This window comes from Mastigoproctus giganteus, chromosome 7, assembly GCF_048544385.1.
Source record: "Mastigoproctus giganteus isolate SK-2022 chromosome 7, ASM4854438v1, whole genome shotgun sequence".
NCBI classification, from domain to species: Eukaryota; Metazoa; Arthropoda; class Arachnida; order Uropygi; family Thelyphonidae; genus Mastigoproctus; species Mastigoproctus giganteus.
The window spans coordinates 146,643,988-146,667,045 of NC_143581.1; the positions used below are offsets into that span (position 1 = coordinate 146,643,988).

At 36.1% G+C, this 23,058-nt stretch overlaps 1 protein-coding gene across 10 annotated transcripts in view; it reads left to right on the forward strand.

Moving 5' to 3' along the window:
* Positions 1-23,058, forward strand: part of Sema1a (semaphorin 1a) — a 699,485-nt gene that overhangs the window by 347,723 nt on the left and 328,704 nt on the right. For all 10 annotated transcript variants that reach the window (XM_090377935.1, XM_090377936.1, XM_090377934.1 and 7 more), the window contains one exon: positions 18,322-18,429. In XM_090377935.1, the coding sequence (XP_090234061.1) occupies positions 18,322-18,429 (108 nt within the window). The remainder of the gene's footprint in view (positions 1-18,321; positions 18,430-23,058) is intronic.

Consider the following 23,058-nt stretch of genomic DNA (forward strand, 5'->3'; position numbering starts at 1 on the left):
TTCAGATGTCAAGGGCAACTGCTTGTGTTTCACTGAACTTTTCCTTTGAATTAGTCCATAAATGGGTAACATAAGCCAGAATATCACCAATGGATTGACACTGACGGAATCCATACTGGTGATCGTTGATCAGACCGAAGATTTCTAGGTAGTTTAAGAGTTGGTGTTTAATTGATTTCTCCATTAATTGAGAGAGTAGAAGTAATTGCAATGGGGCTATAATTGGATGGGAGGGATTTGTCATCCTTTTTAGGAACTGGTTGGATATGAGGAAATTTCCAAACAGAAAGAAAAACATATTTGGAATAAGAAAGTGAAAAAAGGTGGCAAAGAACAGGAGGAAGTTCAGGAGCACAGGTTTTGAGAACAAGTGGAGAAATACCATCAGGACCTGGAGCTTTCTTAGCAACAAGATTTGTCAATCTTTTTGACAACCTTTTGATGGAAGACCACAGGAGGTATTGAATGGAGTGTGTTGGGAATGGTGGGAAGTGTTTTACCAAGTTCATTAATACATGAGTTGGAAGAAAAATGGGATAATGAGAAAAAGTGGCGGTGGTGGGGGGAATGCTGTATGAAGTAATGAAATTTTTCGATACAGCGTACACATGGTAAGAATATACCCAGATCCTTGAGATAATGTGGCCTCGACAATGCCCCTCACATACATACTACTCGGACTCCCTCCACTCACTATCTGGCAGAGTACAAGTAGCAAGATTATACACTAGCTGATCCAGAAGCCTCCTAGACAGTTACCAATAGGTTTGGTTCAGCATACTTGCTAGCGGCCGGCCTGCGAACGCCATTTTTAGCTGTAACCTCGAAATGCAAAGAAGATTGGCCCTCACCATGGTGTCCATCGTAACCTCAAAAGTCATCATTCATACAGCATAATGGAAGAGATGGGAAGTGTTGACTGGAACTTAGCTCTGGAGACTAAACATGGGTTCCACCACTTCAAGCCTCTAATAAGCAAAGTGGTGGTATTGTACTGGTTGATGAGTCATCTACCACCTAGTATTGCTTGATAACACAGGAGCAGCATTTCTCCATGTGGTGTGGGCAGCACACATTGACCCCTGCTAACGTTGGTTCACACTTGGGTGGTCACCCACAGTGTGCTTGCACATGGGGTACCACCATCGTGAAGGTGCAAGCAGAGGATTTGGCTGTCACAGACATCCAGACCTCAACGAAATTGGGTCCACTTGACTTGCATGTCACGCAAATATTATTTCCATCAGCATTTTAGACTGCTTGTAGGTAGCAAGTATGGCTTGTCTGGCATACTTGAGAGAATGTCTGTGACAACCTCAAGGACCAAATTATTATATATATTGAACAACAAAATATTGGTACAAACGTTTATACAGGGTGTCTCAAAAATATTGGTACAAACATTTAGGGGAGGTAGGTAACATCTAAAGGAATGTGAATCGCATAGGAACCCATAACCGGAAATGTCACGGGAAAGTATTAGCAGAGGCACAAGAAGCAGAAATGACACAAGACAGTAATTAGTGGCAAATATTTATTTGAAATAATATTAACAGTGGAGTAAGAGATGGATGTATTTCATGATGTTACAACAGATGCTCGAAGGTTCCATGCATGCGTGACACTGACGCAGCATGGATTGGCCGACACGGTCGAACACACCTGGAGTTTCTTTGACAGTAGCAGCAGCGCAGACTAGTCTCGCCATGAGATCCATTTCCATCTCCACAGGTGGATTCGTACACGATAGATTTGAGGGCCCATAGAAAGAAATTAAGGCTCGATAAATCAGTTGAGCGTGGAGGCCAGGCAACGGGTCCACCACGGCCAATCCATTGACGCCCAAAATGCCTGTTCGAATGGTCACGAACACACCTTCCATAATGGGCAGGTGTCCCGTCATGTTGAAACCAAATGTTGCGTCTCACATTTGCTGAAACATCAAGGAACCCTGGTAGAACTTGTTCAAGAAAGATCCGATATTTAGCGGAGTTCATGTGGGATGGTAACAGGTATGGGCCGACTAAGAAGTCACCAACCATACCTGCCCACACATTTATTGCCACAAATTAATGTTGTGCTGCATGGGGCACACACAGTGTGGGTTGTCGTGAGCGTTGTTCTGATTGAATAAGCCTTCCCGAGCGAAATAAGCCTCATCCGTGAACAAAACATAGGCTGGAAAATTCAAGTCTTGAACACTTTCTTGGAGAAACCACTGTGCAAAAGCCACACATGCAGGATGATCTTGGGGGAGCAGAACTGAACCCTTTGGGGATGAAAGGGGTGTAAGGAATTGTCATGCCAGACATGCTGTACACTGCAACGAGACACTACTAAGGCAGAGGCAATGGCATGTGTGCTTGTAGTAGGATTATTCTGGACGGTATTCAACACACTGTCTTCCATGGCGGGAGTTTGCATTGAACGTGGTCTGCCCACACTACTCCTGTTACCTCTAAATGACCCATAATCACACAAAATTTGATTCCACGTGCAAAGAAATGGTGGTCCCGGTACATGTCTGTCTGGGAACTGTTTTCCATAAATTCGTTGAGCAGCTCGTTCATCGTCCTCTGCTAATCTCTACACTAAGTGCATGTCTGCCAGCTCACAGTTCGTATATCGATGCATGCTCTTCGTGCGGCGACTACTGCTTGAATGAGAAAACTAGAAATTTTCCCTCTCGCGAACTGATGAACAGCACAGTGTACCGACTTACGGTGATGTTTCTGGTTATGGCTTCCTATGTGATTCACATTCCTTTAGATGTTGCCTACCTCCACTAAATGTTTGTACCAATATTTTTGAGACACCTTGTATATTAAACAACTATTCTAGTTACAAAAATGGTTATCCGATAAAACGGATTTTTCATTATTTGTCTTTTTTAATTGTCCATTGGTGTCTTCCATACGAAATTCAAATAGTAGCCTGCCAACATATTTGGACTCCATTTTCTTTGGACTTAATTTTCTTTTATTCATTTGAGAAATATCTTTGTGAAACCTTTCACAGTGTTAGAGACTGCTGCCAAGTTTTCAGAAAAAAAGACTAAATGAGAATGTAGGAAATGAAGGTTTAACAACAGGTTTTAGTTTTCAGTCATTAACCTATGACATTTCAAAACTCGAGGGTGACGAAAGCTTTTTTAAGCACATACCTGAATTTTTGAACATAGCTTCTATGAGAAGCTGTCAATTATTTCAGTGAGGAGATTGATGCCAACCAATGTTATCAGGTGACTCAAAGCCTATGGTAGATAAAAAAAAAAACTGGTCTGTAATCAAGTCACAAAGAAGGTTAGGCAAGCAGAGACAGATTAAGAGATATCTTTGGCAAAGGATGCAAAGAAAAACAGCAGAGTCTATGTTCACCCTAGAAGGAAGTGGATGAATTAGTTTGGTACAATTGGTATTGATGGTTTGACTTTTGATGATCCTGCTCAGGTTGCTGACAAACTTTAATGAGTATTTTTCATCTACATCCACACATAAGGAATTCCTTAGGGAAGTGGATGCCAGAAGTTTACTTGGGAAAACTTCAAACCCTACTTGGGAATTAAATGATTTTGTAATAACTGAGCGGAAAGTGGAAGAGGAATTTAAGCATAAGAATAGCACCTGGGTGGTTGGGATTTATTCAATTATATTAAGGAAATCAGTGATGGAAATAAGCAAACCCTTAGCCATAATTATGAGAGCATCCTTGGATTTAGGAAAGGTCCCCACAGACTGGAGATGTGCAAATGTATTCCCAATTCACAAGGGGGATCAAAAGATGTAGGTAATTACAGACCTATTAGTTTAACTTCTGTTCTAGGGAGAATAGTGCAGTTAGTGGTTAAAGAAGTGATACAGTATCATCTAAGATAAGACTGCAGTTATACTTCAGACACAGCATGGGTTTGCTAAATAGAAATCTTGTCTGACCACTTTTATTGGATACTAGGTCACAAAGGAACTGGATGCAAAAATTAATTTTGATATCAATACTTGAATTTCAGGAAAGCTTTTGATACTATTGCACATAAGACCTCTGTACAAATTGGAGCAGTGTGGCATCAAGGGCCAATTGCTGCTGCTATGGATAAGTGAATTAGTGAGTGTGTGAAGAGAAAGTAGTAATCGGAGGACACTGTTCTTCATGGACTAATGTTATTAGTGGAGTCCCCCAGGGTTTTTGGTATTTTTGAGCTGAGAAATGGCAACTGAACTTTAACATTGACAAATTCAAAATACTGCATATGGGTAGCATATTTGGTATTTTGAATAACCCCAGAGTAATGTACCAACTCAGTGGTACTCCATTCAGGGTAGTGGAAAATGAAAAATAACTGTGGGTAGTTGTGCAATCAGATATGAAGTTCTCTGAGCAGTGCAGACAGAGCAGTGCAAAGTTTCTATATATCAAGGACAAAACTTGATGAGCCAGGACAGCTCATCAAGTTTTGTCCTTGATATATAGAAACTTTGATAGCAGGGATCAGGTGATTATATCATTGTGTAAGGCAATGGTCAGGCCATATCTTCAGTATTACATACAGGTCTGGAGGCCCTCATTTTAGGTAAGATTTAGAGCTGCTGGAATAAGTATAGAGAAGGGCAATAAGAGTGGTGAGGAGAACAAAGGAGTACTCTTACAAAGAAAAAAAAAAGTTTAAGTTCTGAAAATTGCAGAATCTGGAGACTCACCTCTGAGGTAATCTGATTGAGGTTCCTAAGGCAGGTGTTGAATGGATTTGGCAATTTATTGCTGATGGAATTCTTCCTCTGGCTCAGACTCCATACATGAGGGGGCACAAATTCAAATGAGAAAGGGACAGTTGCAGTATAGATGCGTGGAAGTTTGCCTTTACCCAGCAAGTGGTTGAATCCTGGAACAAACTTCCATCTGTTGTTGTGGAAGTTGATAGCTTAAATAAGTTCAAGGAAGAATACACTATTGTAGTATGTGGATTGGTAAAATGGGAAGTGTTTTATTTCATTTATATTTTATTTTTTTGACTGATGCTGTATAAGCTTGCTTTCTTGCATCATGTGCCACTACTAATGCTAAAGTATTAGCTAAAATTCTTTTTTCATTTGAGGGGTTTCATGATTTTTTCCTTAATATTATAGGTGACAATAACTTGTTCAGTAGTCATTTGTTACCAGGTGACTTAAGGACTTGTTCTAAATCCTGAAATATCACCGGCTAATGATTTAGTGTAAATATTAACACTAAATGTGTTAGCATCAGTAAAACTCTTTTTTTTTTTTTGTCTTATCATTCCACTTGATAAAGTAGTGTCTATAATCATACATAAGTGAATGTGTAGGATCCAAACAGAGGTCCACTGACAAATCCTATCGAAGCTGTTTTGAAAGTATGCTGGACTGGTAAACAATCCTATGTATATTTTTTAATATGAAATTTGTATTTTCAGTGAAATTTAATTTCTAATGCGGTGTGGACTTGATAAAAGCCACCTACTTTTTCCATAAAATCTGTTTTCCTTTTGCTTAGATGTCTTGTATCCAACTTTTCCAAAATCAAAAGTTGACAGCTAGTTCATGTATTATTTTCAGCAATTTGCATTGGGTGAAATAGATGACCTATGATGGAAGAGGGATCAGAGGAGTTATGTCCAAGTTTAGTCCTTGGAGAAGCAGCTCATTTAAAATGTTTTTTGTAAAAATACTTGCCATTGATTCTATGAAGATTTTTTTCCACGGTTCATGGAGTTTATTAAAATCTTATGGCAGTGTCAGTACTCATTTGGATCATGCCTTGAGGATGCCCTTTATTCTTAAAAAGAGCTTTCTGAAGCTCCTTTCATCTATACTTTGCTTCACAGATATGGAGGACTTGTCTAAATTAAAAGGTGATGATGCCTGCCTCTGTGTGCGAGGTGGTTAGTATGCTTTATCTTTTGAAATTTGGGGGGAAAAAATTGCAGTTCTGAATTCTTTTTTTTTCTTCAATTATTATTTATTACTTACCGAATTGAAGATTCACAATGTATTTGAACTCATATGAACATGTCCTGACACTCCTGATAATGTATTCAATTTGTTAACATGTCTGTTTTTTTTTATTTCTGAGGCCTGTGCTTCATGTCACAGATCTATGAAGGTCTTTAATACAGACCAATCGTTTGGATGTAGATAATTTTTTAATTTGTCGCAAAGTTTCCTAACCTGGGAAAGGTATTTATGTTTATTAGAATACCGAGATCTTAAGGCAAGTTTAACTATGTTACACGATGTGGTAAGTTAGTTGCTTTATGCCCGAAAATTTTATGACTTAAATTGACCCTGACTAACTTCGGAACGATGTTGTTTTGAAGGCCATATTTTAGAAAAGAAATATGGTAACTTTGGGCCGAGTATCTTAGCATTAATCTAATACAATTTTGTACCAAGCTCTTCAAAAAATCCCTCAATTGTGTATATCGATAGGTTATACTTGGAGAGAAAGGAAGTGAATGAAATAGTCAATTAGAGTTTTTAAAAATTGAATTAGATAGTATGAACCAGAGCTCTAATGCTCAATACTAAGTCATGAAATTTTCTTAATTTCATGCTTATCGGGACTCTAATAAAATCCAATTTAACATTTATTGTAAACCTACAAACACCGGTATGCTTCTGCATTATAACAGCTACCACCCATTCACCTACAAAAGATCAATTATCTTTAATCAATTTCTCAATGCCTACAAATCAATGACAGAATCGGCTTTGGGCACAGAAATGTGAATATTAAACAGGGGTTACCCATTTGCTACAATAAACCAAATTAGGGTACAAGTTAAGGGCAAAGGATACAAAACACTACACCAATCAACAATAGTAATATCAAAAAATACTATTTCTGTACCATATGTTGAACAGTGGCACAAACAGCTTAACAGATTCTTTTAAAGATACCGAATTTCAAATTGTGGTCAGGCCAATATGGAAATTTCACTGTATTGAAAAATCGCTCAGTTCTTTCCTTGTTCGCAACAAAAATAAATGACGTGGTATACATTTCTTTGTTGCGATTACGACTGTCTTATCAAGATTCTACACAGTTTCCTCCCAATTTTCATGGTAACCAACATGCGGCCTCAGTAGTTCATGCATCTCGTTCAGCAGCATCAGAATTAGCCTTTCATGCCGTTACCGAAAAACACTTTTATTTAACGAGGCCAAAGTACTTAGTGTCCAACGTATATTAATTGCAGAAACTGCGAAATTAAATTACATAAGAATTCTGTTAATATTTGCAGGCCATATCTAATCTCAGATTCATGGTCTTTTACGTGCATGTGCGAAGACAAATAATCCCTATTTAAGTTTCGTGCTTGCCCCTATTCGGTAATTTTCATTCCTGTGATCACCCATGTGGTCGAAAAGCGTTATCAGCTTTAGGAAGGAAAATCGTTTTGCAATTTTTTCGTTAAATAATTTTTTACTTGATATTTAATTTGTTTTTTAATTGTGTTCAATTGATTTTTAATTATTTTTGACTAATGTAAGTTTTTCAGGTTTTTCTGTTTTTTGTTTTCGTTTTAATTTCTGGAGAGTATCTTCCCCCACTGTGCAATTCATCCAGAAGAGGTGTATAAGTTAATGTTCCTATTCCCCAAGTGTAAGACCTTCCATTTTGCTGGTTTGAAACATAGCTGTGACTTTTCTGACTACACATGAAGCCTACCTAACTTGTCCAGAAAGAGTTGTGCTTGGCACTGTTAATTCACGAACTGTCCTCTCTTTACATCTTCAGTAAATCTTGACATTGTGCTGTGTATCCCTTCATTGATGTCATTTAAGATTAGAACTGTTTCCAGAAACCAATTCTTGGAGGACCCCACCTCTAATATTAGCCACATCTTGCAAGTAACCATTAATACTGTTCCCCATCAAGTTTCTTCTTAAAACCTAACCATCGATCCCAGCTTGTTCCAGGTCATACAGCAACATCTCACAAGGACCTTAGTCGAATGCTTTAGTGAAATCCAAGTAATATTAAGATTTCATACTTGTAGCTCACAAGTGACCATGGTCAAAATAGCTAACCACATTAGCTAAATATGATTTTCCTTTAAAAAAATAGTGTTGTGTAGTTTTTAGACTTAGGTTTCTAATTGTGTATGTATTACAATCTTTATCATTGCCTTCATTTTCTGGCTCCAGACACCAACTAATTATTAGTGTGACCAAATGATTTAAAGCAATCCACAAGGCAAATAGATTCTTTTTGGTTATATATGCAGTTTTCCTTATTTATATAGTGTAACTCGTTATTTAGCTTATAACTACACTCTTTTACACAACAAGAAGTAGGCTGAGTTCCATAAGGGAAATTCACCTTTCTGTTTTTGGTTAATAGTACTAAATCAACTGAATCAGGCATTTGGTTTACCTTTGTTATACTCTCCTGCCTCCCTGCAGGGGCTGGAATCCTGGGGAAAAAAGTCATCTTACCAGTTCCAAAATGAACAAAATCTCCCCGAAACTTACAGGATCTAAAGATCTTAACATGACTACTGACAACGTAGGAGACCCTTAACTTGTGTACTTTAAATGCTAAAAAAATGACTGTTAAAACAATTGCTCCAATGCATCCTGTATTGCATTTTGTTCAAGAAGGTTGTCTAGGTAGTCTCATCTCTTAAACTTCAGAAATATCTAGGAACCTTATAGGATCTCCAAAAACAACCACGCATCAAGATTTGTCAAATTAGTAGTTGAGATCTCAGATGAACATCAATGAGAATGGCTCAGAAAAATCATATCCTTTGGAGGATTAACCATAGCATTTCCCCTTTGCTATTCTAAACACCTCTAGGGACGTGATAGTTGAATGGGATCTCAACCATCTCAAAGAGTTGAAAAATGAATTAAAAGGCTAGGAAATTGTGCATGTAAAATGAATATATATACTAAACAAGATATTCTAGTTCTGATCCATAATGTAATGCTAACATGATACCCCTCCCAAACCTCCAACATCAAAGCAGGGTATCTCATCTGTCAAATAAAACTAATCTGACACATTGTTTCAAATGCCAAAAATTTGGTCATTCCCAAAATGTCTGCCAAGGTTCAGCCGCTCGCTCGTGTGTGTGTGTGTTGCTTGTAGTTTATGTGAATACATTCATGCAGACTGTAAAGCAGAGCAACATAAATTCTCAAATTGCAGTGGCCAACACACTGCATATTCCAGAGATTGTCCCCTCTAGAAAAATGAGATTTAACAGTCAGAGCTGAACAAAACATGCACAAAGAAGCCAAGAAATCGGTACAGGATCAAAATAACACCTGACTTACTTTGGCTCCTGTAATTCAAAAGTGAGCACCAATAACTACTGCTGTGCAAGGAACAACAAAAGAAGTAACATTTTTCCTCGAAACAGATCAGGCTTAGTTTTAAGTGCCACCATCTTTGTTATAAAAATCAACTCTAATTCAGACTATTCCAACCACTATTTTTACAAATTTATTTGCGGATGACTTTTGATTGCAGATGATTGCGACTTGGGCTGCATTTAAGTTTTTGCATATCAACTGAAAAATAGTTGCAGTTCATTTGTGTAGAAGATGTAATCTTCGTCCTGCCCCAGTTCTAAACAAGGTGACCATATCATAGCTTTTGTACCTACTCTGATTTTTTTTTGGCTTAACTTTAGTTTGAGGGGGGGAGAGGGAGAGTGTGACTGACTGACTAATTAAACATTTTGAGACTTATCAACCACATCTTGGGGTGCTGACCATCGTACTCTTCACTCATCATGCTGTAGTAATATCATGGTTAAATTATGTATCTTCTGTTTACAGCTCTGCTAAACCAGGCACCTTGAAGTGGTTAGACTCTGGTCATTTACAGTGACTTACATGTTGCTCTTTGAACTAACTACACATTTGTTCTCTCTCTCTCTCTCTCTCTCTCTCTCTCTCTCTGAGGAGAAATTTTACAACTAAGTTATCAAAATTCAACCCCTGCATCCTTCTTGGAGATATCTACTTACTCCAGATTGTGAGAACTTGTATTTAGTTTATCCATCAATGAATCATCTGGCTGGCATATGTCTTCACTCATTATTTGATAATTGATTGCTAGATTTTCCTAAAATAGCCACCACTAGTTCTACCACTCCTTGATGTGCTTGCTGTGATCCAGTGTTTGATCTGTCCCTTTAAGAGTGGGAAAAAACTACTCTTTTTTTTCAACATAATATAAAACAGCTTCATAAATCACTAATTTGCAAAATGGGTATACACAGGTGGTTCCAAAACTGGCCATGTCTGTCCTACTGTTCTTCTATCCTCCATAATCTCCAGTCAGTTAGTTTTAGATTCTAGCAGCTTTGCTGCTGAACTGCATGCAATACAGATGGCCTTGGAATCTATTAGTGTACCATTTTACTCATAGTCATATTCAGTGACTAATCAGTGCTGTTCTCATTTTATAGCAACCAAGGAAACATATCTACCTATTTTACCATATTCAGAACTGACTGATATTGCTAAGGATATGAAAGCAGTAAAATTTTTGTTGGATCCATAAGTCATTTTGGCATACTTTGGAATGGCAAAGAGTGCTGACCATGCAGCCAAATTCACTGTGGAACATGTTAATGAATGTTTTAAAATTCCTTTTGCTGACTACAAAAGTATAATAAATTGAAGTATAAAACTCTGACAAACCATATGGCAAAATGAAGAAGGCAATGAATCCCTTCAGATTAAACCAAATTTCCAGTCTTAGCCATCCAGTTTCTGCTCAAATCAAAAAAATAGAGTAGTCATGCTTTCAAGACTAAAGATAAGTGATACACACCTTACCTTCTTTCTGCCTCTCATCTAACTTTCTGTTCAAACTGACAAAATCCCACATAATGCATATATCTGACCATTAATGTTAATGCACCTGTTACTTTATACCATTGTTTGGTGCACAATGGCCTTTAGTTGGCATTGTACCATAAAACTTCCAACAACCACAATTTTCTCTGCTGCTGAAGCCCATCTGATAAGGAGAAGAATAGCTATCCACTTTGCTCCTAGAACTGCCTTTTAAGTATTGGTGATCCTATTGGCATTTCACCATTTCAAAGGAATCTCTTCCAGGTCCAGAAGGTACCCTCATAATTAACCTTAATGGTTCAATGTATTCTTGCTATCTCCCTGAAAATCACTAGTTATATTCCGTCAACTCCAGGAGCCTTGCGCCAGGCTATATAGCCACCCTGGTGCAAACTTCTTATTTCTGCCCCTACCCCTCACTGTCATTTTTCTTATCAATTTTTTTGGGAATTAAAAAAAATATATTAAGAAATAATATATAATTATTTTTTAAACTAAATAACATTATGATACATGAAGTAAATATGTTAAAAATAAAATAAAAAATGAAAATACATTTATTTTGCTTTGGCTGTAGCTTTGGCTGTTTTATAGGTGCTTCCTGCACCTATATATTGATTTTTAATATTATAATTAATAGTTGTAATATTTATAGTTTAATATTAAATTCAAATAAAATGTTACAATAACTAAAGACAGCATTTTATGAAATCTAATACAGTAACCAATTACACGAAAGTGATTCACCTTTTTGTAATTTTTTAGTGTAATATTCAATAGAAAAGTTTCCTTTTATCTTTTGGAAAATCAAATTTTTTAAAAATTATTCTAGTTTGTTTTTCAACTAACATTCTTATTTTATATATATATAAAATTTTTAAAATTTTATATATTTAGTATATATATAAAATTTTTTAAAATTTTATATATAAAACATTTAAAATTTTTGGCCATTTACTGGGATCACTAAGTTAAATTACTTGATCTTGTATACTACTATTGTGATCTTCACTTTCTTCTTCATCCTAATTTGCTTCACTTGCACCTAGTGTTTCTTGCTGAATTGGAATGTCAACATCTTGGACAGGTATTCAAGTGTTTCAGTTTCTTTATCAATAGTAGAGGGCGCCTCCGTAGCCAGGTGGGAAGGAGCTGTAGTGTGTATCACATGCTTCTTGATTAGACTGGGGTTCAAGCCCATCACTACCAAATACGGAAGATGCGGAAAGGTCAGGGAATGACCACCGCATGTCCCAGAGCAATATAGCCTTAGTTGCTAATGCTCCTAAAAACCAAAACAACAACAACAACAATAGTAGCGAAGCTAGAGGAAATTGAAGTCTATGGACCCGACTGTGCCTAGATGCCCAGAAACCTGGTAATCTAACTTGTTGCTTTTTTATTTGGTCTCTTCATTTTTTTCTTTTTCTGTATTCATAACCAGAGTAGTTTCTTTCCATCATACATGTGAGAAATATTGGAAAAAAAGTTTTAAATTTAAAATTCATTATTTGTTAATATAAAATATGACAAAACACATTCTTTGATACTTTGAACTTTTAGGCTGCTTAGTCTTTGCTGTCTCTTTTAGTGTTTACAGAACATTGGTCTTTACAGCCTCTTAGTCTGTGCCACCCTAGTGCGGTACACCAATTGCACCACCAGGTTGGTGCGGCTCTGCTATTAGGCTTAAAGTTTTTTTCTCATAATGAACTTTCTACAATTTCAGTACAGTTAATTTTATACTGCCCAGTTTCACTCACAGCCTCTCCTTCTGGTGAATGGCTGTTGCTCTGTAATAACTAAGGTGAAGTACACGTTCAATTCATTGCCAATGTGCTTCAGCATTACCTATGACATTTTCTGCACCTATGAACCATCAGTCTAATCCAATTTAATTTCCTTTGTATTCACTTACACAACACCTTGTCCTCATTCTTTGTTCTCTTAGGCTACTTGTACTCTGCAATTGTCAGCTTTGTGTTTTCTGTGGTACTACTACAGTCGGTGTTTAACTGTTATAGGCTTCAGTACTTTCCATCACTCTAATTTTTATATAGCTTTATATATCTTTTCATGCCATATTTTCTTAATTAGTATGTTTGTGGGCACCGTGACTCCCCTTGGCATGGGCACCTGTATGAGGTGAGGGTTACTTCCCACAGATGCAGCCAGTGCTCATAACCTAGGTACTAGGTTAACACCATAGGAATCATGTGTGTTTTCTTTGTGCTGCAATCTGGGTAATCTTGGAAAGGGGATCCTGTCAGTTGAGGAAACTAGTTTCAACTTACAGCTATGGCTCCTGCTTTGACAATAGAGGTTGTGATTATGGGATGGGATGCTTGCCCAGAATCAATTGGCTAGTGGGTTTATCTTTATCTGTATAAGGGTCAAAAGTATTGATGCCATGTCCGAACTCGTGGTTTGAATGACTGCATTCATGCTGGTAGAGATGCGGGTATGGTGCTTTGGTAGCCCTGGTGTTCCAGTCCTGAATGCATTTATTGCTTGGCATGCTGCAGATATCCCTTGGTCTGCATGCCCTATAGGCAGATATGCACTGAACCAAAAGTCTTTCTGAATCTTGATAAACTAAACTTGTCTTCTGTGGCCTCAGTTCTGCCCCTATCAGATTATTATGCTAATTAACTAGATAATGTCACTTCAGTGAAGAGGCCCAGAACTGGAACCCTCTCAGGTCTAAATTCAAGATACTGGATTATTTGCTTCACAAGTAAAAAGCCCATAGAGAAAACATCTCCTTTCCTTATTTAGAAGTGTTTATGAGAGTTGGTGGGCTCCCCAGAATCTGTAAAATGGTTGTGTTTTCGGGATATGCTCATTGAAACAATGTCAAAAGTATTCAACAGATCTCCAAGCCACCACTATTGAGGTAATGCCAGTTATGCTAACACTCCAGAAAACACTGAACTCATCCTGAGCCATCATCTCAGAATAGGATTTCCTTGTAGTGTCTGAAGAGATTCTGTTCTAAAATGAACTCAGCTGCAATATGAATTTTCATACATTGGGATTCCAGTGCCCACTAGACACCTTATCCTTATTTTCAGTTAGTATCTTCCAATTCATTCATGGCTGTCTGTCTTCACTGCCTACTACAGTTATATGCAGTGCTTTTTTTGTTAAAAAATAGGTGCTAGTACTCATTCTTTGTTATCACGAAATATTGAAAATTAAAAGGATATGAAAAGTACTCTAAAATTTTTTTCACCCTGATATTGTTACTTTAGTAGTAATGTTTTTAGAATACAAACAAGAAATTAAGTGTATTAACACAGTTTATTAAGCATAAATTTATTATTCAAGTCTATAAAAAAATAAGTAAAATGTGAGTAAAATAAGTAAAAATAATTTCATAAAGTTTTTGTAGAATATTCCAAATTTTTATTAAGTTCTCATCCGACACCCTATGCTGACTTCCTTTTCTCCTTTCGTGTGTTGGTTGCTGAATGAAGTTTCTGAAGCAGCCATGAATCGACATATTTTGCTGGACTGCAGCAGATGAGCGGTGACCCTACAGTTTTAAGAAACAGTAGTGAAGAAACTGTTTGTCATCAATGAAGTACTGGTTGGGCTGGCAATTGGATTCATTTGTGAAAATCCTTGTTCACATTCACCTGGTGAAATTTGTATCGTACTCAGTGTTCATCAAATGCTTCAATTCTTTGGAAACCTTATCAATTAGGTATCCCCGAAATCCATGAATTGCATTTAACTCTAATTGATAATTTTCTAACTTCATTTTCACCAAATGCCAACAATTCATGTTTAGAAGGATTAATACCTTCATTGTCCTCCTTTTCCTTCTCTCGTCATCGGTATTGTCACTAGTTCTTAAATTTGTTCCCCCCCCTTTTTTTTTTGAAACTGTCCAAAGTATTGGTGTCATTCAGATATTCATGTACTGTGACCATGTAAACAAAGATAGGGAAAATTTACGGAAAAATGTGAATAACGCACTTCCGTGAAACAACAGATGATTATTTGTCGGGGTAAAAGAAAATCACTTTTCTAATTCTCTACAGCCTGTGAGGAAATTGAACTAAAACTGCATTTTAAATTTTGTAATTATCAAAAACATTTTCTAATCAAATGTTTTGTTCAGTAAATGTAATTGTGTATTGTACTTAATAAAATTTTTGAATATTTTCAATTTTACCTTTACATGCAACCAGATATCGAAATGTAACACACCAAAGAAATCTAACTTTGAATTTTGTTGAATATGGCCCCTGTACAGAAAAAGGTTGGACACCACTGCAGTAGAAGGTGAGCCAGAGCCCATTGGGAATACCCCTTGATCTGTTCACTATTGACCAGTGCGACTTTTCCGTATGTGGGACAGGTGGTCGGATAGGTTTTACCAATAAGTTATACAATGCTAATCCCTTTAGCTCTCTTAGTTCGGGCAGGAGCAGCAGTGCGTAGCACACGTTTTTTGATTAGACCGGGGTTCAAGCCAGTGACCACCAAATACAGAGGATGCGGAAAGGTCAGGGATTGACCACCGCATATCCCCGGAGCAATATGGATTTAGTAACTAATGCTCCTAAAGAACCAAATAACTAATTGACTGAAGGCCAGGAAAAAAAAATGTGAACAGGGTGTACAGAGTTAATTCTCTCCTAATCCGGACACTATATTAAATGTAACTTCCAAGGGGAATTCAAAATAATTGAACAGAGGTCCGACTGAGTAATTTAGAATTATAAAAATGGTTATACAATTTTTTATATAGAAAATATCTTAATGATAGATATCTTAAAAAATGTAAATTTACGAAATATTATAAGTTTCGAAGTGCACTGCATCCAAATGTCACAAGTCACTGTTAATAAAGGTGCCGGTATGTCATACCATTGTGTACCATCCCAAAAAAAAGCACTGGTTATATGTATCAAATCCTTTAAGTGTTTGAAATACTTGCAAATGGCCTTTTGTGGTGCTCTTACATGTACTTGGTGTGGTGCATTGGTTCTTGAAATCTGGGTTTTTTTTTTTTTTTTTTTTAACACACACACACACACACACACACACACACACACACACACACACACACTAACTGCCAAGGAGCACCTTGTATTTGAGCATGCTAGTTTTGGAAAGAGGAAAAGGAAGCATAGAGTGTATATCATATTAGGAGTCAAGAGAAGCAATGAAATCAATAAATAGCAACAAACCTCATGTGCTAAGAAGGTTGCAGGAAGGTATTCTATTGGAACACAAACTGGAATGATTACTATCCCACCTAACGAGTCATTTATCCTAATTGCACACTATTTAGCTCACAACCCCCCCCCCCACACACACACAGACCATTCAGCTGTCACTCTTAATCCATACCTCTCACTAAACTCCTCTCCCAAAACCCAATGGTAAAAGGAAACCTTAAACTGAAGTATATTGTGTTAATTGATGTGGCTCTGAGGGTTCCTCTAACTGTGCATCAAGCAATGTGATGAATACCAACTTTGTAAAGGCCAGATTTATGTAGTTTAGTGTGGGTTGTGTTGGTCATCTGGCCTCTTAGCTTAGGGACTTTTGTTTTCACACAAACGTCTAGTTTGATGGTCTCCAAATAGGGGTGTGTGAGATGAACCATGTTGTGCGAGATAATCTGCAATAAATCAATATTTATTAATTATGAAAACTTTTTTGAAATGTAATTGAAAATAAAAACTATAAATAAATGTTTTTTTTATACTTCAATCTGCGGCTTTGTATGATCGTACATGTTCAAGTACATGCATTTTGAACTTCAATTCAATTTTGTATTTTTTTATTTGTGATCTTTTAAAATTATGTGATTTAATAAACATTATTTTAGATATGCCTTACATGTAAAATGATTTATAAATTATAAACAAAAAAAAAAAATGTTAAACTTGTATATTTAATTTTTTATTTTGGGGTGTGCGCTACTCCTTTTAAGTAAAATAAGGGTGCGCAACCAAAAAAGTTTGGAGACCACTGCTCAAGTTTACTGTCCAGTGCTTCAAGGAGGCAGGTTGGGCATTAGGGAGTATCAAGCACTGATGGGGCAAACCCTGTGGTAGCCAAGGCTACAGACAGGGAGAATCCAGTTAAAAGAGAAAAAAAAAGTGAAACCTAGAAGGAAATATTGGGGAGATAGGAAGTGGGAGGGGGATTTAATGTGGTAGAGGGGGCCAGTAGTGAAGGTGCCCACCTGATTGAAAAGGGGGGAAAGAAGATGGCCCTCAGGTCAAGATCCCCATCATGCTCTGGGAATGGGAGATGATAATTGGCAGTAGGATAACCCACCGTGAAGGGGAGGGCCACACCTAGGATGGGGGAGGGTGTGAGAGAATAACTAACCAAGGTGGTAGGAATGAGAGTTCATAGGGCAAGGGATTCTTGGCTGGAGTGCCTGTTTGGTGCTCTGTCCCACACTATTTGTGGTCAAGTCCTGCTGACCAGTGTCTGCCTCCCACACCACACTGGCAAAGTTGGCACAGCATAGTGCCTGCTTGGATGGGCAAACAGCCATATATGACTAACTGCCCATCATCCAATCATGGTGGGGGGATAGGAGAGAACTTAATACACTATAACCCTAATTCACAATCTGCATGCTTCCATTCTGTTTTTTTTTAATGCTTTTTTTTTCCCTCTTACATTTTACACATTATATATATATATATATATATATATATATATATATATATATTTTTTTTTTTTTTGTTTAAATTTTTTTTCATACGTCCATTCTTTCTTACACCAGGGAGGAAATGCGAAAACTGAAGTACACCCTGATGGATGTACTTCACCTAGTCTTGGTGAACTATGTATCAGATGAAACAATCTAGGAACTTTTTCCTTATGAAGAAAGACACCAGCCAATGGCTATTTATACCCAAGTACTGCAAAAACCTTATGAGGTGCACTATGGCCACAGAAGCCGATGCGCCAACAACTACCAAAAAAAAGATAACTCCTGAAATAGGTTATTTCTAAAATTATTATTTTTATCTCCTTTGATTGACTTGGTGTATCATAGTTCCCCCCCCCCCCCTGCTGATGCATCAGCAAAATTCCAACCAAGCTTGTCTGACTTGCTTTTATGATATTCCATACATCTAATGTATTCATCCTCTTTGTACCAACATCCAAGTATCTTCAGTACTTGCCTCTTTTTTACTAGTCTTAAGGTGTTCTTCTGATTTTATACCCATTTAGTTCCTACACACTCTCAGTTTGAATGGCTTTTCAACAAATCTCAAATTGATTTTTGCAAAATATTTATTTGGGATGTTATTTATTTGGATGTGGCAAAATGAATCTAACTAGTCCCCCCCAATGTCTGTCTTTTCACCCAGAAGTTGAAAAGGCACAGCAAGGTCTTTATCTTTATAGCCTCATTTTCTTCATATCTTCTTCATAAGTATTTGAACTTAAATTGATTGATTACTAATGCTTAGTATTTTATTCCTTCTTTCAGGAAGAATGCCAGAATTATATTAGAGTGTTAGCAAAGAAATCTGAAGAAACTGTTTTGATATGTGGTACAAATGCTTACAAACCAAAATGTAGACATTATCAGCAAACAGTAAGTTAAAACCAGTGAAATAGGCTTAATTCCATTTGTTTTGTCATCTTTAATATAATTATGCAGAACCTCAGTTTAGTTGATGAGATTAATAAATATTACTAGAAATGTTATCCATTATATTGTATTATTGTCATCTGTAGATTTAATATATAATCTTTTAGGTTGATTTGTCTCCTCCTGGAGGAATTATTTCTAATAATTTTATTCCTAAATTTTCACATAATTGTATCTTCAGAACTAAAATTACATTAATTTTGTCTTGAATTTGTTGATTTTTAATTTGCATGTATCTTGAATGATGAACTGGAACTAGCATTAACAGTTCATTATTGCTCTTCTTTGTCATAATCTCTCTTTGAAACACACACACCCGTGCACACAAAGTTGTGGAGCAGTACAATCCAAAAAGTCTCTCCAGATGTAGGGTGGGTGATGCATTCACAATATTAGCCCTCTCTGATTACAGTTCTGTGTGTCTGTTCATGACCTTCAAAATACACACAGGAAGTAAGATAGAGCTTCAATTCCTAGTTTATTTCAAGAGAATGAAATTTCTGAAAAACAGATGTCAGTTATTGCTCAAAAATAGGTCACACAGCCTTTACAAAGAGCATCAGTATGATATACATATGCAGACTGTTTAAATGGTAGCTGGTGTGCTTTTTTTTTTAAAGAGGAAAACCAGAGATGTCTAGTTTTGAATCTTTTCATAGAATTTCTGAAGGGCTCTTTAATCAATGATGTAGTTGATTGATATCAGGCAGAGGGGGTGGGGTTCCTCTGTGATTCATTCCAGGTTTTACATCCTTCACAATGCACACAATAGAAATTGGCCTGTTAACATACTTATAATGCAGATTTTACTATGGTGCAATATGGCTTCAGTTGCTGATGCACCTAACAACCAACAAACTAGTGGAAAAACAGAATAATTTGGGGAGTACATGTCAGCTTTTACCTTTATTAGAAGAGGCCAATGGTGATGGACTCTTTTAGTAAGGAACAAGAACAGAATGTCTAATTTTGTTACTTCTTCAAAATAGTTATCTCTACAACATTATTGTTGAAGTTAGGATGAAAACATTCCCTTGAGAATTGGGCAAAATAGAGATCTTGCAAATTACATATGATTGTGGAATCCCATATGTGTGTAAATACTTCAAAGGTAATTTTCATTTTGTTAGCTAGAAATGCAGAATATAAGAATATTGCCTTCAGCAGGATTTTATTTATAAAAATGATTTCAGTCATTAGATCACAGCCTAAATTATCAATATAATTTTATAGCTAATAATGATTTGTATGCCAGTTCTCCAGATGTGGTAAATGGTATTTGAGTAATTCTGACCTTAAGTTTTAGATCAAGTATTAGGAATCCAAATAAGCAAAAAAGTAAATTTTGAAGATATGACAGTTATATTATGCAGGATTATTCAAAAAGAAATGAAATTAAAGAAAAGATTATTCAAAAAGAAACATGACAAACAAAATGTCGACAGATGATAATTGATAACATATCTTTATTCATGTTATTTATTATTACAAAAAATAAGAGAAAATATTAATTTATTTTATTCAATATATAAAATGAATGTTAAAATTTTGCATGCTTGGACCCATGGGTTTTCTTACCCTTGGTTTGGACCATGGTGCTCAACATAATATTGTGCTATGAAATGGCACAATATTGTGTTGAGCATATGAATACTGGTAAAGACTAAACAGAATTCTATTTGTTTGGTACCAGAAATTAACCTTTAGAGTTAATTTCTGGTACACATATTATAATATAAAATTTTTGTAAGGCTGTAGTTTATAGAGGAAGTTTAAAACCTTGCACATTAAATTGGATGTATTGGTGTATAGACAAAAGAATTGATGAGTTAAGTATTTGCATATTACTCACATGAGTGCAAAGAGAAATGTTAATGGCAATACATGACACTTGTTTTTTTTTCTCTTTCAATTTTTTTCCTTCAGCAGATTGCACAAAATCCCTCGTTGCTGAATTGATGAGCAGTTCAATAAATGCATTTATTAAGTCAAGCTCTAAAATTTTAAGGTAATCTTGATGACTTTAGATTGTTTCAGAATTAGAATTGAAAATCTGACTGATTGCTCCTATTCAGTAATGAATAAAATACTGTCACAGGCCATTTGTTGCTTATTCTTGAGACAGAATACGATTGGATTTTAGTTAATCAACACTATTTTTCCTCCACTTGTAAAAGGTGATGATTTCTGGTTTGGACCTCTCATCAGTTTCTTTATTAGATTTTTGTCATCTGAATGTAACATGGAAAGGACAAGTATGCTTTTATTAGCCTTGAATTTGTATGACAGCAACAGTTTCTTTTTTATATTTAGAGAATTTACAGAATTTCCTCTTTGTTTTTCGAAGCATTCCTACAATAGCAGTTCATTTTTCAAGCAAGTGCAAAGCAAGGGGAACAGATATAAAATAATTATCCATTGTTATATTCCTCCATGTGTTTGAAATGGGCTGAGCTATTCGTTTGACCACATAACTTGCACTATTGTCTAGTTGATCCTGTCCATTCAGTTGTTGGCCATAATGAGATATCATTTCTAGAAATGAAGGAAGAAAAATCTGCCAAAAGAGAAAATATTGAACCCAAAGAAAATGCAGGAAAAAAAAAACAGGTAGAGTGAAATTGGGTTAAAACATGAATTTCTCTTTTTCAGTAACGTGAGGATTTGTGTGATGAGAAAAATGCTCATAGACAGAAGTGGGGTGTAAACTCTCCTTAAGGATATTCATGAAGTACTGATGGGCAGTTAAAAAGTCACCTAGAAGGCACTCTGGTTCCCTTCTGCTCCCAGTCGAGAGAAATTACTTTTTTATTTATTTATTTTATTTTTTTAGAAAAGCGTGAGTGCAAAATGCTTGTAGCACGAGGGCTTGCGGGTTAAAATACATCTACACATTTTTTTTTTTTTTTTTTTTTTTTTGTGTGCACTAAGCATATGTGGTGTGCAGTACATTTAGTGGATTGAAAGATGCACACACAGCACATCCATATATTTTCTACTCATTGGCTGAAATTGCCAGTCATATTCATGGTAGTGGATCATATTTTGTATATGTGTGTCTGTGCACTATTTATTACACAGAGACAGATTCAAAAATAAGCAGAAGTTTGTCAATGAAGGAAGATAAGATATTTGTGTACACATTATTAAGAAATTTTGTCGGTGGGCTAATGCCAATTAATTCCATTAATACTGTTCAGTTTGGATATTGCTACTTAAAGGAATGCCAAGACGACCTCAGAAGAACAACACTTCATATTACCACAAGAGTTGCAAATTGCTTTGAAGTTGGTGTCGGGATTTTCAAACATTTATTGTTAACTATAAAAAAAATTTGTTTGTGTTTATCATTCAAAAAGTCAAATACAAACAAAAAACCATTTATTGTTCTTTAATACCTCTCATAACAGCTTTGTGCGGCCGGTTTCAAAGAGCTGTATCTCTGTATTCATTGAGAATTGGACACGTGTTTAGATGAACTTTTTTACTCAGAATTATCGATACTATAACCTGCCAAACATTTACAATTCCTCTTGAATCATCCTGTCTATGAAGTACATGGAACATTTTGAAGAAAAAACTGAATAATCTCAGAAGGCTTTGTGTACAGGCTTATAGTTATCTCAAAATGAAGTATATAATATGATTGGAAGAAATTTTAGAAATGAACTTCAGAATGCTAGCAAGGTAGTATGTCTTACTTGCTGAAAGTTATAAGCTGAAATGATGAATTTAGAAAAGAATGAGTGTGGAAATAGTACATTTTATACAAAGAATAAATGGAAATACCTTGAAGTCAAAAGAGAAATTCAGCCACCAATTCTCCACATTTCTTGGGGAAAGCTCCGAGGCACTCCAGATAGTAAAAGAAGAACATAATGTTTCTATAACACCTTAAGCCAGCAAGATTACCCTTCTCTGCCAATTGAGGGTTTAAAAAAAAAAATTGCGCTGAAAGTGACTAGCCCATGCACTGACAACCAAAATTGCAATAAGCAAACATTTTTGAACAGTGAAGCACCTGAAGCTGTCACAAATTTATAAAAAAATGTGTAGATTTTTGTTTTATGCTCATTTAATGGTTCTGTTTATTGGTATTTGTTTCCATGTTTTTTTTTTTTACTCTTGAGGAATATATTTCATTAGTGTTTGTTGTAGTGTACAACTCGTCTCACTTCTTGCTGGACTAAGGAGTTACCAAAACACTACTTTTTTTTTTTTTTTTTTTAATGCTTGGATTCCTAGCTGTATCCTGAAGGTATGGAGCATTGGCAGATAAATATCTTTCTACTTCTTCTTGGGTATTTCCATTTATTTATTATATATGATGTATGGCTTCAATTTTCATTGTAGTGAGTAGACTTCAATTTAATCTACATTTGTCATTCCAGCTTTTGACAGCTTTAAGCATATAAAGGAAAAATACCATCTTTTCACTCAGTTTAGCCCTGGTGAGACTTCTGGGTTCATGAGGTAGCATTTTGTTCAGTATGGTCTGTGCTTGTTAACAGGATACTGTTTTTACAGGGATGGGATACATTTAAAGAGTAGGGATGCAAGAGTACTTGCTGA